We start from the raw sequence: 21,094 nt of genomic DNA on the forward strand, positions 1-21,094 counted from the left end.
CCGCAAAGCTAAAAAAGAGAGATACAAGCATATAGAAGTTTGGGGTTTTTAAAGAGCAAAATGCATTTCTGAATTTTATTGGAGACAGAACACTGTAAGTGAGACTGCTGCAGAGAGACGTGTGTTCGAAGAGGCTGTTCTTTGTCTAAGCTTGGTATCACAAGTGAAGGTGACAAGGAGCCAGTGAAGTTTGGTGTGGATATCAGATCTGGAAAGCGCTTTGGAAGAACTTAAGCCCCAAGTTTAAAAAAATATATAAATAAATAAATTCAAATATTTTCTCTCCCCTTGAATCAGAAGAAATGCTGTTCACAGGCTCCGCAGCACCAGGGCCGTTCCTGAGGTGTTGGGTTCTGTTGCACACTGGGGACATTTTTTTCTGAGCTTTATCAACGCACTCCAAGGAGTTGGTTACGTTTCCTTCCTGCACACCCTTTGTATCGAGCCGAATCTCGGTGTCCGTTGCTCAGGTTTCCGGAGGGGTGATTATCGTGGGATGATTATGTTTAGGAAAAAAACCCCCAACTCTTGGTCGACGCTTGCAAAGCCGCGTTGTCAGCAGCCACTGGTGTCCGGCTGGGTCAGAACTGCCCCGTGTGCTTCATGCGCTTCCCTGACCCACACCCAGCAGCGTAACCCTCAACATCAGGCACCTGGTGACTCTTTTCCCTCATCAGATGGCTCTCTGGATGGTTCTGGTTTGGGCACAGTGCCCCTCCTGCCGCAGGAGCACAGGTGGTGACCCCTGCTATGCCGGGCAGTTGCAATTACACACGGCAGCTTAGAGAAACATGGCTGGTAAGCTTAGCTAAAAATATCTTTAAACAAAAAAAAAATTGCTTACCTGACACACATGATTTAACAAACTAACATCACCATCCGTGCTTTTCTTTTTTGCCTCCATTGTATTCAGGTTACAGTGTGGTAAGGCAGCTGAAAGTTCATTTCTTTCCTTCTCGAGACCTCTTGTTTTGTTTTGTTTTGTTTTTCAAGTACAATATTTACAGTGCAAATTCAGCAAGGAGTTAATTCAAGGGCAGGCTGCTCAAGACTTTATTTTTTCTAGAAAATAATTAAAACAAATAAACAAATCAGGGGGTTTTAAATAAAGCTTATTTATTGTCCCAAAGGCATTGTCCACTGGGAACCCACAGCCTTCATTGGGAGGCAACTTTGGTTTAAAAAAAACACCCCGACACTTAGGAAAGTCCAGCCAGGCTATTACATGAGTATATTCTTACATTAAGCGTTCAGTGGAGGTTGGAAGCTACATTGACACTTATCAGTTCCTACCCCACATGGCTCCAGAGCGCAACTGCTCCCGTCCCAGCACTAACACTTTTTAGACTTTGCAGCCCCGTTTAATGTCACGCCATCCATCACCCTCTGCGGCCGTGAAACACACGGCCCGGGCAGCACGCCTGCCTGTGCACATGCAGCGCTTTGCAAACCGGCCGCAATAATTTCCACTCCTTTTTAAGCTACTATTAAAATGTGCCTGGTTTTGTGAAACAGCTGCATGGGTTTAAAAGGAACTTCTTAGGATAGCTTTGATGAATGTTGAAATAATAATATTTTTTATAGGCTCCCCTTCTGTTTAATTATCTTATATCCACTATATTCTTATTTAAAAGCTAAGGTTGCAACTGAGAAACTGCAAAAAAAAATAGGGTGGACTACCCTGTGAGAAACTTTCTGCTTAACAAGGGCGAGTTTCTTGGATTTAGGTGCTGGTGATCATTTCCCCTGGCTTTGCTCCAACGCAGTCACATGTGCACGACTCTGATATGACCCCACTGCCTTTCGGGTCCTTTGCACGGCCGCACTGCAGCCCCATGGACACCGGCCCTTGGGGTGGAACAGGCTCCGGCCGCCAGCACCGTGCGGCCCCGGCAGAGCTGGGCTGCTCCAGCTGAGGCCCGAGCGCGAGTCCAGACCTGATGTGACCAAAACGCTGCAGGGAAGAAGCCCCAATGCTCTCCCCTCACTCATGTTTACCCAAATTTGCTCACTGCTGCCAGAGCCAGAGAAGGGGCTACAAGCCCATCACACCTGCAAACACTGGTACTTTGAGTGACAGCAGAGGTTTTCTGCCCCGTCTCCCCTCATCGGTATTTTATTAGGATGCTGAGACCAATATGAGCCTCATCCATCTTCCCCAGGAGGGTTTATTTTCCAGAGAAGACAGGGCTGTTGATGTCAAGAGAAATTATTTCGCCCAGGACCGCGTTCTGATCCTTTGGGTATACACCATATTTAGTCTGTTGCTGAGAGGGGGTTGTTTCGGTATTTTGTATTTGGCACGTCGATGGGAATTCCTAGAGCATCCTAGCTTTCCCTTTTTGGGATGTCTCCATCCACAGGTCCCACTGCACAAGGCTGTTGGCTACCAGCGGGGGCAGAAGGGGGGCCAGGCCAGGCGGGACTTGCAGGTTTGGGGGGTGTGAGGGGGTTTGATGAGGAGCAGAGCACTCCCTGACCCCGGCAGCTCTGGTCCCAGTGCCCTGCGCTCCTCCACGCCCCCAGCACGCAGTGCTGCCACTGTTCTTTCCACTGCATCCCCGGGGGCTGCTCCCCATCAGCTGTTTATCACTTCTCTTGTTATAGAGACAGAGGGAAGTATTTTTTATATGAAAAAAAGTATTTATGGTCCTTTGGTAGGAACTGAGCTGTGCACTGGACAGCAAGGGAAACTTCGGTAAATCCTCTGGGGAGGTGGGAAACCACCCTCGTGTTCCCTGGGGGCAAAGGAGGCTCAAACCAGCCCCAGGCTCCAAATGTCACCTAAACACATGGAGACCCAGAGCATCCCCACTGTGTCAGGAATGACCCTCCTCTCCCGAACAGCCCCTGAAACCAGGGACGTCTCTGAGCTCCCAGAACACACACTGATGGCGGGTGGGAAAACCTCCTGCTCCACATGGGACTGTGTCCTGTGTCCTTCTCCCGGGCAGGGGCCACGAGGGGCGAGAAAGCTGCCAAGGCAGGAAGGAGTTAAAAATCCATTTGCTTGGCCAAACAGTTTCACCCTAGGAAAAAGCAAAACCCCTGTATTTGTGAGTTCGAGGCACCCATTGTGAGTTTGGGGCACCCCTTTCATCCCTCTCCGAAAGCCAGAACCAGCCTGTGTCCCTGTGGGGCGCTGGGGCAGGGGCAGCAACTGGGGTCAGGCCCCGCTGGGGCTGAGGTCCTTGGCTCGGGCTGTCGGCTCTAACCCAGGTACCCAGAGGATTTTCCAGCGGGACGTGGTTTCCAGGGCCCCTCCCCACTGGCAGGATTCTCCTCCTCTATATAGGGCGGCTGGGAGGCAGGAGGACTCGGGCTGTCCCGGCTGGTGCTGCACAGGTTCCCGACTCTCCAACTCACCCTCTGCTCCCCAAACCCGACACCTGTGAGTACTGCGGGGTCCCTCTGGGACGGGGCTGGGGGCTGCTGCGCTTTGGGACGGAGGAGTTTGGCGAGCTGTTGCGCTACTTTGTAAACACATTCAGTGAATTAAGCTGCAGATAGTGTCCGAATTGGAAATGGGAACAGATGCGCTCAGACAGTTTATCGTGATTTGTGTATTGCTGATCAGGTTCTGCTTAAAATGCACTAGAGACCAGGCATGTTTGCAAGCATGTACAGATGTGCTACCCTGTTCCTTGTGACGCTGCTCTTGCTCAACGAGCCTTAAAGACGCTGCCGAGCAGCGGCTGTGGGCCAGGTGCTGCGGGGATGCAGGAACCTGCTGCAAATACCCAGAACACGGGCTTTCGGGAACCCGGAAAGCTGGTATCCCGAGCAGCTGATCTGCTTTAAAATGTTCTACTTTTTCAGTGCTAGTAAAGGAACTTAGTGCACTTCCCATGCTGTTTAAAGAAAATATAGCCAAAGAAAATAATTAGCTTGTCAGCTATTTGCACTTTAAACAGGAAAAATGCTTAAAAATTAGAAGAAGAGATGGAAACATTTTTACAAAAACGCCTTAGCATTACGTATGTGTGGCTTTAATATGCTGGGAATAAAGTTTAGTATGCTTGGAATAAAGAAACTAATCTGATAATTCGCTGAACGACACTAATTCGAGTAATTTCAAATGTGGCATGCCTTTTTTTTAAAGGGAAAAGAGAGCAACAAGCTTCTAACTTTACCAGATTAGCGTGAGAAATGAAGGCGGCAGTAGGTGGCAGCATAGAAAGCAGCTTCAGCCTCAGCCCAGAAGTTCACTGCTTCTTTCACACACATATTTGTATTATGTGTGCGTGCGTGCTCACATCTATCAGCGCTGATATGTATGCAAGAGGTGTATGTCCGTGCATAATTAAGAAGCAATAAGAGAGATTTTAAATATAGGAGAAATCAAAAAGTTTGTCATTTTTACCTAATAGATACATCTCAAGAAAATCTTTTCTAAAATGCACTTGTTTCAACCCAAGCCCACCTTTGCTTTTGCTCCAAGCTTTGCAGAGAGACACTGAACCCCCAAAGCTCGCGGGACCCTCCAGCCACCGACATAGGGGGTAAAACAATGAACCCCGGGATCAAAGCGCTTGATGAAGCAGCCACTTTACTCCTCTGGCTGCATTCGCTTAGATGTAAACAATGATTTTTATTATCTCATTTGCAATGGACGTGCTAGTCCCTAAAAGGTATTTGTTTTGAATTTGTTATCATTACATTTTTGCGGAACAGCTAGTATTGAGGAGAACATCGCCATATATGGTAGCGTGCATGGACGGACGCGGAGGAGCCCGGCTCTATAACTCACTGGGACTTGCTAGTTGCAAATCTGTTGGCTTTTCTTTTAAGTATGTTAATTTTAGAAGACACCAAGAGCTAGAGATAGCTTTTCAACTTGTGCAAAGTCCAGTTAGAATATGGATTATTTATGAACATGCAGAATCTGATTTACTCAACAGAATGACATTTGAGGGTATCTGATATAACTGGTATTTTCCAGATGAAGGGAATCTATCCCCTCATGATACAATATAAGTATTTTTTCCTTCTTTTCTCATTTATATGGTTTATAACACTGGTAGTAACCAGGGCAAATTTCTCTGGGGTATTAAAAGAGCTATCAAGCGCTTAATCAGAGTGATGTAGTAACTTGCACTAAGACAGGTGAGAAGACCTGACAGGAGACCAAGGCACGTACAGACAATTTGACTGAAGTATGGAGAATGCATTAAAAAAGAAATACCAGCCCTGTGAAATTACTGAGAATGTTCTTTCTTAAAATACAGACTTCCCCTCTCCTGTGGTTGCACAACCAGAAACTAGCACTGATGATACCTCCGTGTGCGGATGAAAAGGTCCACGATGAGCAAGCGTTTGAGGGGAGGTCCTGGTGCCCCGTGGGGACAGGTGACAGGCCAGGAGGGACGGGCGACAGTGCTGGTGACACAGCTGACTGTGCTGGGGAACCAGGTCCTGAACAACGATTGCAAGATTAGGATTCGCCCCTAGATTTTCTTTTATTTATTTATTTTTTCCAAGCAATGCTCAGTTGGGTAATTCAGTTAAGTACTGGGAAAGTAAAACACAATCAACCTGTAAAGACTGTAGTGAAGAACTCCCGAAGCCCAGGAAAGGCAGTTGGAGCCAGGCAGCAGGTTACTGCTCTGCTCCTCCAGCAGAAGCCGCTTCTGAGAGCAGGACTTGGCTTCGGAAAATAATTCACATGCTTGCTTATATGTTTCTCTGTTCTAATAATTATTCCCTATGCGACTGTGATAAGCGTTCATACTGACATGCACATCCTGCAGAGGAAGGGAGAGCATCCTTTATCTCCTCATTAGAGCAATGCAGTCCCTCCAAGCTCTGACCCAGGAGGCAATTCTGCTTGGCCAATAACCTTTTAATTAAAGTGCGCTTCCTGGAGATATTTATACTGTGTCCTTGGAACAACATACTCAGGATAAACTCATTGTAAAGACAGCATTTGACTTGTGTCACCGCCCTGAAAAGGCAGCAGAGACCAGAGGGGTGTCTCTGCAGTGGGACAGCAGGAGCAGTGGGAAGCAGCTGTGGAGGTGGCCATGCCCACGTGGACACGCACGTTTGTGGTTTAGATGAGTATGAAGGACCCAGTTTGGTGTAATTTGGCACATTTCTAAAGCAAGAAACTTTAGACTTCCCTCCCTTCTCCTCCTCCCTTCCACAGGACAGCTCCCCCTGAGTACAAAACTATTTACTCTTGTATGTGATTTGGGATATCATCTACCTCAAGGAATGGGTGAGCAGCTTTTGGCACAGATATTGGTCTCCATGTCTCTCAGCCAGTCCTACAGATGAAACCCAGGAGCTGGCTAAAGGGTAGATTTTGCCTTCACAGGGACTGTTCTCAATAGGCAGTAACAAATCTTTACTCTTGGCCCATTTCCCCAATATCTGGCCTACACTGGCCCAGTGCAGTTCAGTCTTGATCAGAGATGGACCGGGTTTACTCATCAGAAAGCTTCAGCAGCTCATTAGTTCAGTGCACAGAACCTCACTAGGACAAATCTAGTCAAGTTTGTGGAGCTCAGCTTCTACCCCTTCCATTCAGAAACGCTCCTTTAATATTAATATATTTTAATTAATATTCACTGATCTATTCAATCATTAATATTCATCAATCCACACCTCATAACTACATTGCCTTTCTTACTGCAGTGGTACTCAGCTGCTACTCAAAATTTATCCTCATATTCCAGAGGATCAGTCACAAGTTCTTTTTACCCAAATCCATGTTTTCTCCTCATTGTGTTCCAGAGAAGGGGGTCTATTCTTGCTGTGTTTAAACTAGTCAAACATAGTGCTTAGGTCTAGAGCTCTGCAGTTCATGCCACCTCTCACGCATTCCAACCTCATCTCACTTTCAAAAAGACAATTTAAGTAACAAGGTGCAGAAAGCTCTATGTGCAGGAAGAAGCAGGAGAACGTAGTAGAACACAGACAGCAGCTCTGTTGCATGCTGTCATCTGTGGAAGATGGTTTTGGTTTATCATGGAACAAGGAACAGAATCTTGCCTTGGCCCTTGGGGAATAAAACACCAAAGAACTTCTGGGTCATCCCACTTGCTTTGTTGCAGGCCAACGTTTTTATCTTCAGTTGGGTTTTTGAGGTAGATGGTCAAGATGATTTAGCAGCTTGATTCCCACCATCGTCATTTGTGCCCAGCCTCAAAGTAGCAGGATTTGACTCTGTGAAGCTCACCTCTGCAGCTCAGTTGAATTTTTGGCGTTTCTGACAGCAATACCGAATTCCTATTGATTTAAACGTGCTGTCACTTGGCCATAGCAGCACCATCCGACCTTTCTGATGCTTCAAGATGGCCAGAGAGCTCTATCTTCTTGGCCTAGGATGGGCTGAAATCCCCCCACTGCATCACCACAGGAGCTCCCCTCCATGGGGGTGGAGGACGTGCCTCGGCCATCACCACCGCGAAGGGAGAGCGGCCGTGCCAGGCCCTGCCGCCCGCTCCACCGCCCGGCCCCAGGGCAGCGCTCCTCCGTCCCTTCACCCCTTCGGCCGCCAGCTGGAACGCTCGGCCCTGGAGAATACCATCTCCATTATTGGAGCTGAGCAGCTCCACCAGCCCTCTTGGCAGTCGGGGAACATTTTCTGCCTTAATCTGCTCAGAGGTCACATAGTTTCCTCTCACAGCTCCTCTGAGAGTCCCCTGGGAGCCAGTGAAGGGCTGTGGGCTGCAGAGCTGCTCATGGGGACCCGAGGGGTGACACTGTGGGGGCCGTGCCCAGAGCCGGGGGCTGGGGTCCCTGCTGCCCCAACATGCGCACCGATGGCCGGGGGAACTGTTCTGTTGGGGATCTCCAGGCAAGGCTGGTGGCTACAGAATGAGCCCTTTAGCGCAAAGCTGTTTTCTTTGTGGCTTTTTTAGATGACAGTATTGTCAAGGGAGTTTAAGGAGCTGGGGTATCTCATTTCCACTGAATTTTAGTGGGATATCATCTAACCCTCTAAAATCCTAGTTTTGTTTTTAAGCATCATGTCACCTTCTGCATGAGCCATGCTTCTCTCTCAGACCCCTCACACAGTCCAGCCTTGAAAAAAAGCCCAGTAATCTGTGGGAAGACTTCAGCAACAAATATTTGGAAACCAACCTCTGATACTCCCAGAGCACAGGGTGTCCATTTGGCTACGTACCGCAGAGCTTGGTCCTTACAAAGATCGTTCTGCTTATGGGTTGATTGCTGACATCTTTAGCTGTCACTTCTCCAGACTCCCTCAAGATTCATCTTTGTTTGAGTGCTGCAAATATTAAATTAATTCTCAATAAGGAAATGGAACAGCCTCTGTCTCCTGGAGATGTTTTTCTTGGGCACACGCTCTTCCCTGCTCCTGCAGCTCCTCCCCAGCTCCCCTCTGCTGCCCTGCACCGCGGGTTTCCTGGTCACCACTGCTCTTTTCCTGCTCTGTGTTACCCCACAAGTCCTCTCCTTACCGCCCTCCTCAGTGAGGGCTGTGTGTCTCATAGGAGAGAAATGCAAAATGCGAAAGCTCCAGCATCATCACCAAAGCTCTGGCAGCTCCATCCTACCCTCAATGGGCAGAGGAGAGGAGCTGCAGCCAAACCCCCATTGCTCCCACCCACGGAGCAGAGACCTCCAGCTGCTTTCTCCAGCTGTGACTGCACCATGCGGTTTTATCCACGTGCGGCTGCACGACACAGACGCATCATCCTGCCCGTTTGAGTGTCGTGGTGCAGAGTATCTAACAGCTGATGCAACTCCCAGGCTTATTTCTTCTCTCTCTCATCTGGTAGACGTTTACCCTCCATAAACAATCAGATCCCACTGTCTGAAGCACGGAAAGGGGATAACTCTAAATTCCTTCTCCTTCACTAGCAGTAGTGATAACAGTTGTTTTTTCCCTGTTTTTTTTCTTTTGACCTTTTCTTAATCTTATTATTCTCCGAATGAAATGGCATTAGATTGATAGAAAATAGTCCTTTACAAGAAAAGTTCATTTCTGTCCTTTCTGGAACACAGCCCGGGAACTGTTCTTCTCCTAATTATTTCATTATTGCACTGGTATTTCAGTATGCACCCAACAGTATTGGGGTGATGAGACACTCTGTATGTATCTGAGTTCAGTTAACCCTATGATGGGCAGGAGATGAGGCTGCAGGATGCTCTTCAGCGGGTTGTCTTGGTGCCATCCCAACAGTCCCATGGCACAGATGTTGGTTGTGCTTTGCTTTCCTCTCTGGTCTTCACCATAAACAAAATAAAGTAATAAGCCCAGGTGTCCTCATTGGTTTTAGTGCCATGAAGCTTTTGATTTAGGCAGTTTCAGACGCAGTAACAAAGGATGGGAATCCAAACACAGATATTTTAAGTTATTTCTCTAAGCTGGGGCCCAAAAGTATCTGCATGGAAGTGTGAGATATGACTCAGGACCTATTGTGCTTTGATCTACTGCATGGCAGATTTGACAAGAGTGTTTTGCCTGCAATGTCTCCACATTTGCCTCCCTTTGAAGCAGAATATTTTGCTTCCTCAGCAGGTGTCTACCGAGTCAAAATGTCTCAAAAACCTCTCAGCGATGATGAAAAATTCCTCTTTGTGGACAAAAACTTCGTTAACAACCCACTTGCCCAGGCTGACTGGTCAGCGAAGAAACTGGTGTGGATTCCATCAGAGAAACATGGATTTGAAGCAGCAAGTATCAAGGAAGAGAAAGGGGATGAGGTGACAGTTGAACTGGCAGAAAATGGAAAGAAAGTGACACTGAGCAAGGATGACATCCAGAAGATGAACCCGCCAAAGTTCTCCAAAGTGGAGGACATGGCAGAGCTGACTTGCCTCAATGAAGCTTCAGTGCTGCACAACCTAAGGGAGAGATACTTCTCAGGTTTAATTTATGTAAGTAGAATCGAACACGCACGTGGCGTTTCCTATTGCATGCTACCGCGTCCCGTCACGAACGAGGGGGATCCTGCACCCTGCCAGGGATACAGTCCAGCACACAACACCTCTGCACTGCATCCCAAACCCAAATGTATTTAGTTCACTTTATCCTCCAAGACTTGCCTGCTTCTTTAATAACTGCTTCTTAACTAAACTAAGCCATATGCTAATTCTGAAAGTACTCTCTGGGCACTGAGCAACACCTCAGTCCTGCTCTTTGGGGAAAAAAATACAATCCAATAGGGACTTTTGAATGACTTCAATATAAATTCGAACAAGATCCCAGTAACTTGCAAAAAGAACATATGGAAAAGCCAAATCATGCGGTCTTTTCTCAGGCAAAACTCCCACTGAAAGGCAGTTTACAAGTGCTGGTTTGGTGGGTGCTTGAGTAAAAACTTATGTTTGAATAAATGAATAAGCCCCCAGGAATTCAAGCGAGAGTACTCACGTGCTTCAGTGCCAAAGTCACGCACCCATTAAAAATTGTTTTCTCCCCTCTTGTTGGTCAGTTTACAGATCAGGCAAGCCTGGACAAATTATAATCTTCATGTGAATTAGGGCCATGATTATTCTGTCTTCCAGTCCATATTATGTTAGTACAAGCATATATTGACATCAATAACCCTGTAACCTGACTGCATCAAGAGTTACAAACTGCACAGTAAGAAAACTCAGAAAGTTTCTCTGGATCTTCACTGTCAGCATTGATTTCACGGGGAGGACCCTTGTGCTGTGCTGCAGAAAAGTAACACGCAGCTTCAATCTGAAATTGGAGCTGCATCACAGAGCACTGATGAGTGAAAGTACAGAGCTCAAGTAACAAGGTTTTAGAAGCAGGGGTAAATCTCTCATTATTCACATGAGGAATGCTACATTGGAAAGTAGGAAATGCAGCAGAAGATATTTATATATAGTACAACAAAGGAACCTTTTAATTGTTATGTGTAACATAAAAGAGCGAAGCTCCAGATCTTTTCTTCAGGAATGTACTAAAATGCACATCACGATGATTCCTGAAAGCAGTTAGATTTTCCACCTTCTTAGTATTTCATTTTATTGATTTTTAAGTTTGCAGGTGAACATACGGGCCTATGTGCTATTATATCAGAACACGCAGCATTAATTACTAAACCAGATTTTTTCTGGAGATGTTCTGCACTGTTGCAAGATCTAAGAAGAATTAGTGGAAGAATAGTGGGATAAAATATATGGGGCTTATTTCTTTATTATTGTTGTTCTCAGCAACGCTCTGCATACACGTTCCAGGATTTCCAATATGTTTACTTTGTGGATTTTGGGGGGGAATTTTCACTTTCTACAGGAAAAGAAAATTAATTTCCAAAAGTAGATAAAGTGATTAGAAATCAAATATGTTTTTCACGGAGACAAAAATGGATGTGCATCTGAAATTAAGTTTTCTTTCTCAAAAGCCTAGATATTAAGAAGATAAATTAACAGTTGAAATTATTTTGACCTGTATTACAACAAATTGTTACTATTTTCAGTAACTGAAACCTGTTTAAAACTGTGCAGCCTTACACAGCGTTGCCCTACTAGATACTGTCATACCCTTTAAAAAAAACATACGGGGCATGTGAACAGAATTTGCGTCTCATCCACTTGCAAAACTAACTCTAAACAGCCACCTCCTGGCTTTGCGCTGCTGTGCCTGCGCTGCCCCCTTGGAGTCCCCCACACACACACGGACAAAACACGACCTTGACGTTTTTCCCTTTAGAGCATTGCTGATGCAAATGGGGATTCCCAATTCTGCTAAAAACAAAAGAAAACAGAAACCAAACAAATGTCAACCTAGCTGGAAAAAAAAAAATCATCTGCCCTCTGCATTTGTATTCAGTACTATTAAATAAAAAGATTCAGTGCAGAAATTCAGAGTGACTGTACACTGGAAAAACATACTGGCCTTTTTCTTCATCGAAGATGATTAAGAAGGGCAAGAAGCATGTTGCTCCTAACTCATGTTTCACATTGCTCAGAAGAAACAGAATCTGCCTTGTCCACACACAAACTAGACCAAAAATTATATTACCATCAATAAAATAGCAATGCAACCTCAGTGGGTTTGAGAGTAGGATGAAGTTTCTTGTGCCTGTGTTCATGGGCACTACTAACTCGGTCTGTGTCTAACAGTGCAAAATGCTTCCTTAAATCCCAGAACCCCAGTCTGGTTGGGTTGCAGGACCTCTGTAGATCCCCAGCCCAGCCCTGCTCACGCAGGGTCACAGAGCAGATCACACAGGTGGGTCCAGGCGGTTTCAATGTCTCAGAGAAGGAGACTCCACACCCGCTCTGGGCAGCCTGGGCCAGGCTCTGGCACCTCCCAGCAAAGAAGTTTCTGCTCATGTTCAGATGGAGCCTCCTGTGTTTCAGTCTGCGCCCATTGCCCCTCACCCTGGCGTTGGGCACCACTGAACAGAGTCTGGTCCGTCCTCTGACACCCACCTTGAGATACTGATCCCATTGATCAGATCCCTCTCAGCTTCTCTTCTCCAGCTGAACAGCCCCAGCTGTAGAGGCACACTGGAACCAGAGGTGGGATTCTTCTGCCTGGATCTAAGCATTCACAGTGTAGACATGTGTATTTGGGCCAGTCTCTCTTACATTGCCATCAGCACCGGCTGTCCAAGGGCTCCACAAGCCATGATCCCTTAAGAGACTTCAAACCATGTTCTGCCCCCAGCCCCCCAGGAGATGTACAGCCGGGGGTCCCCTCTCTGGGCAGACCCCCTCAAAGAGGATAATTTAAGGCACAGAAACTGCAAACCTCCCACTTTCAGTCATTAGTCAGCTTGCTTCAAACCATCACACGCATTCATCTGTTTACCCAAACCCTTGCAAAGCAGATACCTGGAACTACCTGTGGTGAAACCAAAAGGTCTTGGTCACCTTCCCTGAGATGAGAGATGGCATCAGTCACCGCTGGGTTAGACATGGGTATTTCTGAACCTCATCAGCTCAGGCTTCTGCCCTGGCTTGATACCCAGCTCCGGGTGCCTCTGCATCAGCTCTCCGGAGGGATGTCCCTGCCTGCCGGGGGTGCAGACACCCCTGCAGCAGCACGGCTGGTAGACGCCTGCAAACCCCAGGGAAGGGAGGCTTAAATAATTTCATCGATTGAAATTATTTTACTTGCTTGGGAATGATAAGTTGAGTGCATGCAGTAAATCTAGTTCTACTGAAAAAAACCCTTGCTTTCTTTTCTCTAAGGGCTTGGCGGTCATGGTAGGACAAAAACCTGTCACTTTTCAAGTGCACTCTCCCTGCAGCACTAAAGCTCATTTTGATGTGATTAACAGAGTTTCACTCCAAACTTCAGCATCAATGAAAACCCAACACAGTAATTATCTCCCTTCCAGATCAAGGGCTTTTACTGAGATCTGGTGAAGACCTTGATTTTCATTTTATCAGACCCAAGGCTGTGGAAGTGCCATCCCAGCCTGTATCGGTGGGGCTGGTCCCCAGCAGCACCCAGAGCACCCCGAGCTTCTCCCACCTGGAGCACCCAGCGGGCTCCTCGCTGCCGATCGACGCCGGCGCTGTTTGCTGAGCACCATATAAAGCGCTCGGGCTGTGCCGGGGCCGTGTTGTGCCGTTTCCTATTATGGTCAGGACAGGGAAATCCCTGTGCCCGGAGCCAAACGTCCCCGACACCGTTTCACAGCCCCACGCTGTGTCCTGCGGGGAACCGAGGCACCCGGAGCATCCGCGCACGGCGCCGGGACCGCGGCACACACCACAGAGCACAAAGCAACCAAAACACCCAAACCCACTTATACCCACGTCGGAAAAAACATTATTTCAGTTTTTTAAACTCACAGTTCTAAATCCAACAGCCATAAGCCAGCTTGAATATCCCAGTACCTCTGTAATTATAGTCTCATGAATTTGTAATTTTTTTAAATGGGAAACCCCTGCAAATTGATTACTTTTAGTAGCTGTTTGTGATATATGGTTCCCCATCTATTCTCATATGCTGTTATTTTTACTCGCAGTTCAATATCTGGAGCTTTCCAAAACAAAGGAGAATTAAAAAAAAAAACCCTAACAAAAGCTGGGTGAACACTATTAGCTAGTAGCTAAGATTCTTATTTTTTATGTATATATTTTTATATGAATACCTTAATTAAACTGTAAACAGAAACCCCATTTTCCCTTAAATTTCTTACAGAAACAGTCAAGTAGTGAAGGCATAACTATTCTGTTAAGACATTCGTTTGGAACTTGAGTATTTTTTTTCCAGGAGCACTTCAGTATTTCTTATTTCCATGTGTTGGAAATAACTGAAGTCAAGAAGCTCTAACATCAGGTCAAAGCATGGTTTTTCTACAGATTGCTAAATTCCCGTACTTTCTAGCAGTTTACTTACTAGAAACAACTGTTTGTGCACTTGGAATCTTCACTCATACACGTACATTCAGAAATTGCTGCTTCATTTGTCACACTAAGCAGAATACAAAAGAGTGTTATTTGCTCAGACCCTGTTAGTTCAATGCAGCTGATGCCTTTGTTCCCAGACTAGACATGGCACATGATATTAAGCCCGGTTTTTATTTGAATTTCCTTGCAGACTTATTCAGGTCTCTTCTGTGTGGTGGTAAATCCCTACAAACAGCTGCCCATTTATTCGGAGAAGATTATCGAGATGTACAAGGGAAAGAAGAGGCACGAGATGCCACCCCACATCTACGCCATTGCGGACACAGCCTACAGGAGCATGCTGCAAGGTAGGCGACTTTAATGCTGCAATTCGCAGAAATCGCCGCACAATAACATGGGAAAAACCACCTTATAACCCCACGTGTGCTCCTGCAAGAAGCATGGCCAGAACAGAGCTGTTACGGAGGGTGACACGGGCTTTCTAGAAGTTTCAGAGGAATTCTTTGGCAGGAACGGCAGTCCACAAACACTGTGACTCAAAAAGGAAAAACAATCCTTTTACCCATCTGTGTCGAGGCATGTGGGAAGGTTTCAAAGTCGAGCAAATAGTTTTGGCAAATACGGGCATGGAAAATGCTCCCTCTGCAGCAGCGGGGACTATTCCAAAGTTAGCTGCTCGCGCTGCTGAACTTGTGCTTCTCTCCCTCTCTCTCCCAGTAAAGCAAATTCAAATAACATTTTGGGGCTACATTCATTACGGTCTAATGCGGTGAAGCCCTAAGCTGAGATGTGCTGGTTTCTGACAATAACAGCAAGGAGCAGTGATGCGAGAGCAGCCAGGCCCCAAATGGTGCAAACAAAAACTCCTGCTGTGGTCACAGACCCAGGGGTTTTTGCTCTAGGGAAAAATCATAAATTTAGGGATGAAAAAGCTATAGTGATTAACATACGAGGCTGCAACACCTACAGACTACAAGGACGCGACCAGTTACTGTCTCACAGTGACCTCGGTGCTCCAGGAAACCAAGACTCTGCAAAACACTTGGAAATTTCAATGTCCTCATTCGGGGCCTGATCCTGCAGAAAATCAGGCTCAGCAAGGTTCGCAGGCTCGGCCCTAATGCTTAGGGCTTCCCAGTTTGGAGCGTGAGGATTTAAGGCTTTAGGGCTTATGGGTTTTAGATCTGACTGGGGGAAAACAATAAGCAGCATCTAGAAGTTTCAGTTTAGCAGCTAGATTAGTACCCAGTATTGATTTCTTTGTAATAATTACATATGTACACAGAACGGTGATTGTTACTGAGAAATTAATCCATTCAAAACCCCTTTGCACTTCACCTGACTACACAAATGAAGCTACACAGCATTTCTCCAGGTGTACAGCACCCTGTCATCACAAGGACTGCAGCACTCTTAGGCTTGTGCTGCTTGACATATGAACCTGGGGAGTTCACTAGACATAAGGTAATTTGGCATATCGGAGTTAATTGCTATTTTCTAAACCAAGACTTGGACTACACAAAGTCCTTCCCCACAATGAAAAAAGATCATCTTACTTGTGATAGGCTCTGGGCAGCCTAAATTGCCCTACCCCAGGCAGGCTTCTACTGACTGCAAATACCATTCCAATCCTTGTCATTTTGGTGCAAGCACTATATATGCAAGCACACACATACAAACACACCAATGGTGACTGATATCAAAGGCGTCAAAACAAGGATTTCCAAAAAAAAGTCCTGAGTACTAACCAGAATACTAAAAAAATAAACCAAATAACAAAATCCTTGGAACCTCTGAAGATTAAACTCCTTAAGATAAGCTACTTATGTGATTCCCTGATTATATCTTAGGTTCCTAACTTTAGAATCTTACATTTTCAGATATGTGAGTGTTCAAAATACAGTTAATTCACCTCCAAACCCAGGACTAGGTATCTTTACAATACTTCACAATATCAACATTTTTTTCTTCCTATGGCTTATACGACATTTATGTTCTGGAGCTATTTCTGTTCCTTTATTTGAGTGGATCCCAGAAGGCAGAGCTACAGTGCAGCAGAGAAGGACCAATAAAGCAAAAATAGAAGACATTCTGAAAACAGACTTTCCTCCTTACTGTAACAGCAGAGTTATTCGCAAAGATAGGCATATCAAATATGTTTAGGACTGAGGGGGCAGGTGTTTTTAGAATAACATGATGCAGTAAATATAATTTTTGAAGTAACTACAGTTATAAGAAACTTACGTGGCATGAGCTCATCCCACTAAGCCACAGTCATGCATGTTCCAGATCATCTCCTGAGCCCTGTGCTCCGCATCCAGCCCCGGCCAGGGCTCCGAGCAGGAGCAGCTGTATTTGAGCCTCGCAGGGCCTCCTGCAGGTCCTTCGCAGTGTTCTCCTTCAGCTGGGCACAAAACTGCTACTTGTCCCTGAAAATGGATGCAGGAAAACAACTAGGAAAGGGCTAGAAGCTATTTGCAGGAAAGAGAACAAACTACAATATCACAGCCTATGCTGAAACAGGAGAAGTGTTTTGACCCAACAATATATGGGTTTTCTGCTTAATGTGAGACTAATATTAGCATAGATCAGCCTGATCCCAGCAGCATCAGGACCTCTCTCTGTCTCCCATCCTGGGGCTGGTTTGCTCTTCGCTGCCGTCCTCACCGGCGCCTGAAACAGCCTGGGCTCAGCTCCCACTCCAGGCTGGTGCTGGGACAGGGAGGCAGCAAGAGGGCACGCTTCTTCCTATCACTTTTGTGCTGCTCATAATAATTTCCTGGCCCCACCAGCTCCTGGGGAAGCTCTATACCTCATTATTCATGTGCCTCCTTTGCAAGGAACTCTACTTGACAGCAGAGAGGGGGGGAGAGCAAGTAGAAAGAAAGGAGGAGGGAATAGCTCATGAGTTGAACCTTTAAGAGAATGATCTTCCACCGCCTCCCATCCCAACCACGCACAGCTGGCACGGCAGCCGCGAGCAATCCCACAAGGTCTTGCATCACAAGCCCAGGACACCCACGCTTTACTTGCTTGTTGACTTGCACATGCCATTTTGGAGTCTCTCCATCCCTGAAGAGGGCCCCAGCCAGTTTTAAAGCTGTGCATTTGTTCGTAAAAACATGCTCATGTTTTGTGCATAAAACTAAACCAAACCTCAAAATAACTCCAGTTATTCAGCCAAATTGTATTCACATTGGAGTGGTGAAAGTGGGCGTCAACACGGTTGTGTGTGTGTGCACGGAACATGTATAGACATAGGAAGTTATAGTTTTTTGTAAGCATAATTGCAAATAGAATACAAACAAAAATTTTTACTCATAAACATGGACCAGGGCACTGAATGTTTTCCTGATGACATTTCGGTATTGCTGCTTATCTGGGAAACTTGCATAGTTTCTTCTTGCCAAAGTAAAATATATCTTAGCTTCATGAGACTGAAGACTTACATTCTGGTACTTTGTGACCAGAGCCACTTGGCCAAGAGCAGTCAGCTTGTTCAGATGTCTCAGGGAACCTTCATCCCTCGGTGAATCCAGCCTCAGCGTCTGCAGATTGCTCGTCCTATTGCAGGCTCGTCCTCTGGGAATCACAGCCCTTCACAGTCTCATCCTCTCTGTTGGCACAAACATCCAGCAGAATCCATGAGCCATGCACACTGCACTCCCCTCTGCTTTACAGACTTATTTAGTTAATGTATTCATCAGGCTGATGTTTAAGTCCCATCAAAGTTGTTCTCATAATAACACTTAGCTATGGTTAACAGAAATCAGATAATTGGACTTTCTTCCGAATATGCAGAAAAGCTAGGCAGAGATAAAATTTCCACTTGTTCCAAGCGGTTCTGAGCACCTAAAAACCCCGTTTTTAGGCAGATCACAGTCACACTGTCTCATGCTCAGACTGACAGGGGTGCTGGATGTCTGGTTGAATCTGCTGATTGCCGCGTCACTAATGCAGATGATTATTGCCCAGGCATGGTCTCTGTTGCTCATTTCCAGCCAAAACAAGAATGAACTTTATCCACTTTAGTTTTCTTTAATCTAGAAGACTAAGAGAATACAATATTCCATGAGACTATTTTGTGCGTCTGTCGGCCCCCAGGAGCTACCGCACTGAATTGGTTGTCTGTACAAACAAGCCAGCTGACCACTACTACACATAGAGACTGCAATCATAAAAAATCACCCCGTGCTTCTGTCCCTACCTCTCTCTCCTGTGTTGTGGAGGAAGTCGCTGAGGTCTCAGCCCTCTCATTCAAGCTCTTGCACCGCCAGCACCTATCTGCATACAGTCATGAGGCAAAACTGCTCCAGGTGAACATCCCCGTTTGCTTTCTGCTGAATTGGTGGGTCACCTGTGGGTGCACGAACAGTGCTGGTGGCAGCAGCGAGGAAAGGGCAGACCAGGAGAGGAGCTGGAGCTGGAGGATCCTCCTGCAGCTCCGCCAGTGGCGATGGAGCTGAGGCTGTCGCCCGGTGGGGATGAGTAATTCTGCCACCCTCTGCCAGCCCCCTGCGCACAGCAAAGAAGCGATAAACAATACAAATGGGAAAAGTCAGGATAGGTAGCAGTAGTAACAGATACACCATTTTCATGTGGATGTTTAGGATTTATGAAGTGCTCCGGCAATAAATCCTCATGGAGAAGATATATTATGGTTTTCTGCAGATTCAAGAAGGTTAACTATTTTCTGCAAAGCCATTTTTATTCAAGCTTGAGTTAAAGATGGAAAAACAAACAAGCTAGTGGTTACTGGGAGGTATGAGAGAGAAACACAGTTCCCAAGATTGTAGAAAAGGAGGCTGCTGTGAAAAGCCATCTGTTTACTGTGTCCTCAGCAGGACTGTACAGAAATGTCCCCTTTAGGCAGTGTAGTTATTAACAAATGTAAAGAAGCAGTAAGCGAGTGTTGGAACATGGTTTCAGTCTGTTTTTTTCCTTTTATGGTAAAGCTGCCAACTTGCTGCTTCATTGTGATAAACCATCTGATTTTGTTTGTGATTAAGCAGAGCTAGCTGGTCTATCGAGAACAGAGGGACATATGATTCTTACAAGGAATCTCAAGGTGTCTGGTGAAAAAGCGAAGCAGATCCCAGAAAAAAAAAACCCGAAACATGTTTAGGAAAGCTGGTGGGGTTCAGAAGGTAAATGTAGATCTCTATGCCGTTAAAAATTGAGAAGAAAATTTGAAAATGTCCCAAACATCTACTATAGATATACAGGAGGTAACATGATAGTCTTACAGGTGGTATGAATTTTTTAAAAAAGCTTCCTATTGGAAGCTGGAAGTCATGTTTTGTTACTTTTTAAACCCCAGGAATTATGCTTAAGGAGTTCTATTCATGCAACTCATACTGTTCTGGCAGATCTACCCACACAAAGGTGCAAGAACAGGGCACAGTCCTTTCTATATAGAATAAAATATTCCAGAATGTAAATAGGAGCAATGGAATGGGAGACCCCTTGAAAGTAAATGAGACCAGTATCTGCAGCTCATGTTGTAACAGAATAGGATCAGTCTGTCCCAGCCTCCAGGCCAAGTTCTCCCAGGCGGAGAGACCCACTGCTCCCCCCATTCCCTCTTTATTGCCATTGCGTGTGGGCTGGGCTCATCAAGCCCAGAGAAATTAATAAATCCTAATCATCCACATGAAAAATGGTATATCTATTGCTACTGCTACATAACCTGACTTTTCCTGGAGAAATTGAGTAACAGGCTTGGCTTGCACAGCTCGTTCCTATCCCAGAGGACACCTGGTGCAACCGCTGACCTTCCTCATCCTCCTTCTGCCCTCACATTTCGGCAAAGCTGCCCAGACACCTGCACCCATGCAAACCCTTGTGGGGATCAGTTCATGAGAGGGGTTTCACCTACTGGGGGATCAATGGGCAGCAAAGAGCAGTGAGAAAATACTTGGCTTGGAGGAGACCAACTTTTCCTAATGTTTCCTGAGCTCAGAAATTCCACTGGCAACTCCGTATCAAGGAGTCACTGTTATTTTCTTAATGGTATTTATGGGTTTGTGATGCAATATCAATATATGCCCATGGTTTCTATTTACACAACAGTGTATTTTTAGCAAATATTCTACCATGTTCTCACTTTTTTTTTAATTTAAAAGGAAGCCTAGCTCATATCCTGCAGTGAAAAATAAACATGGCTCACAGCTCCTCTCTTCCCAAATGTTTATGTGGAAGAGTCCTGCTGTGCTGATAGCTGACAAACACCTCCAGTCAAAATGTAACGAGCCATTTTGCACCATTTTACAGAAAATAGCAGTTAAATGGCACCATTTGCCGTGTTAGTAATCAATAAAGCAGTTAATGTTATAGCTATTGAGGAACAGGGAGTAAAACACTTTGTTGATATCAATCCAAGCCACAGCAGAATCCTCTGCTGCTTTTCCTAGACTGGCTGTGCTCCAGGCAGCAATTACACTTGCAAGCTTAATCAAATTTATCTCCATTATCTTTAGAGCGTACAGAAAGCTTGTTTATCTGACAGTATTTATGAGACACAGGGTCAGTGATAGGGACAATCAGACAGGTACCCACAGACTGGACAAAAGGAGGACGGGGTCCATGTTTGAACCCCTGACCAGAGGCTCCTCTGGGTCAACACATCTGATCAAGGATGCCAAACCACACAGAAACACTTGCTCTGCCTTTGTTATCTGCCTCATATCTCAGATTTTACTCCAGAACTGATCCCATCACACACACTAGTCATGCATTTTCACACGGAGGGCAAGTTGTAAAAGCTCCTGTTGCCACAGACTTTTCTGCGAGT

The 21,094-nt window shown here is 45.8% G+C and overlaps 1 protein-coding gene and 1 long non-coding RNA gene across 5 annotated transcripts in view; one reads left to right on the plus strand and one right to left on the minus strand.

The window, feature by feature from the left end:
- Window positions 1–850: 850 nt before the first annotated feature.
- On the minus strand, window positions 851–18,221 carry LOC139829139 (uncharacterized). Its single transcript, XR_011741443.1, has 3 exons — window positions 17,751–18,221; window positions 16,546–16,730; window positions 851–1,062 (listed from the first exon to the last, which is right to left on the minus strand). It is a non-coding gene; the product is annotated as an uncharacterized lncRNA (long non-coding RNA).
- Window positions 3,278–21,094, plus strand: part of MYH11 (myosin heavy chain 11) — a 57,131-nt gene continuing 39,314 nt past the window's right edge. For 3 of the 4 annotated variants that reach the window (XM_065850553.2, XM_065850555.2, XM_065850556.2), the window contains exons 1-3: window positions 3,278–3,391; window positions 9,494–9,855; window positions 14,492–14,648. In XM_065850553.2, the coding sequence (XP_065706625.1) occupies window positions 9,514–9,855; window positions 14,492–14,648 (499 nt within the window). In that variant the 5' untranslated portion in view covers window positions 3,278–3,391; window positions 9,494–9,513. The remainder of the gene's footprint in view (window positions 3,392–9,493; window positions 9,856–14,491; window positions 14,649–21,094) is intronic. The other variant, XM_065850554.2, reaches the window with a different exon arrangement.

The sequence above is a fragment of the Patagioenas fasciata genome, chromosome 15 (assembly GCF_037038585.1).
Source record: "Patagioenas fasciata isolate bPatFas1 chromosome 15, bPatFas1.hap1, whole genome shotgun sequence".
Taxonomy (NCBI): Eukaryota; Metazoa; Chordata; class Aves; order Columbiformes; family Columbidae; genus Patagioenas; species Patagioenas fasciata.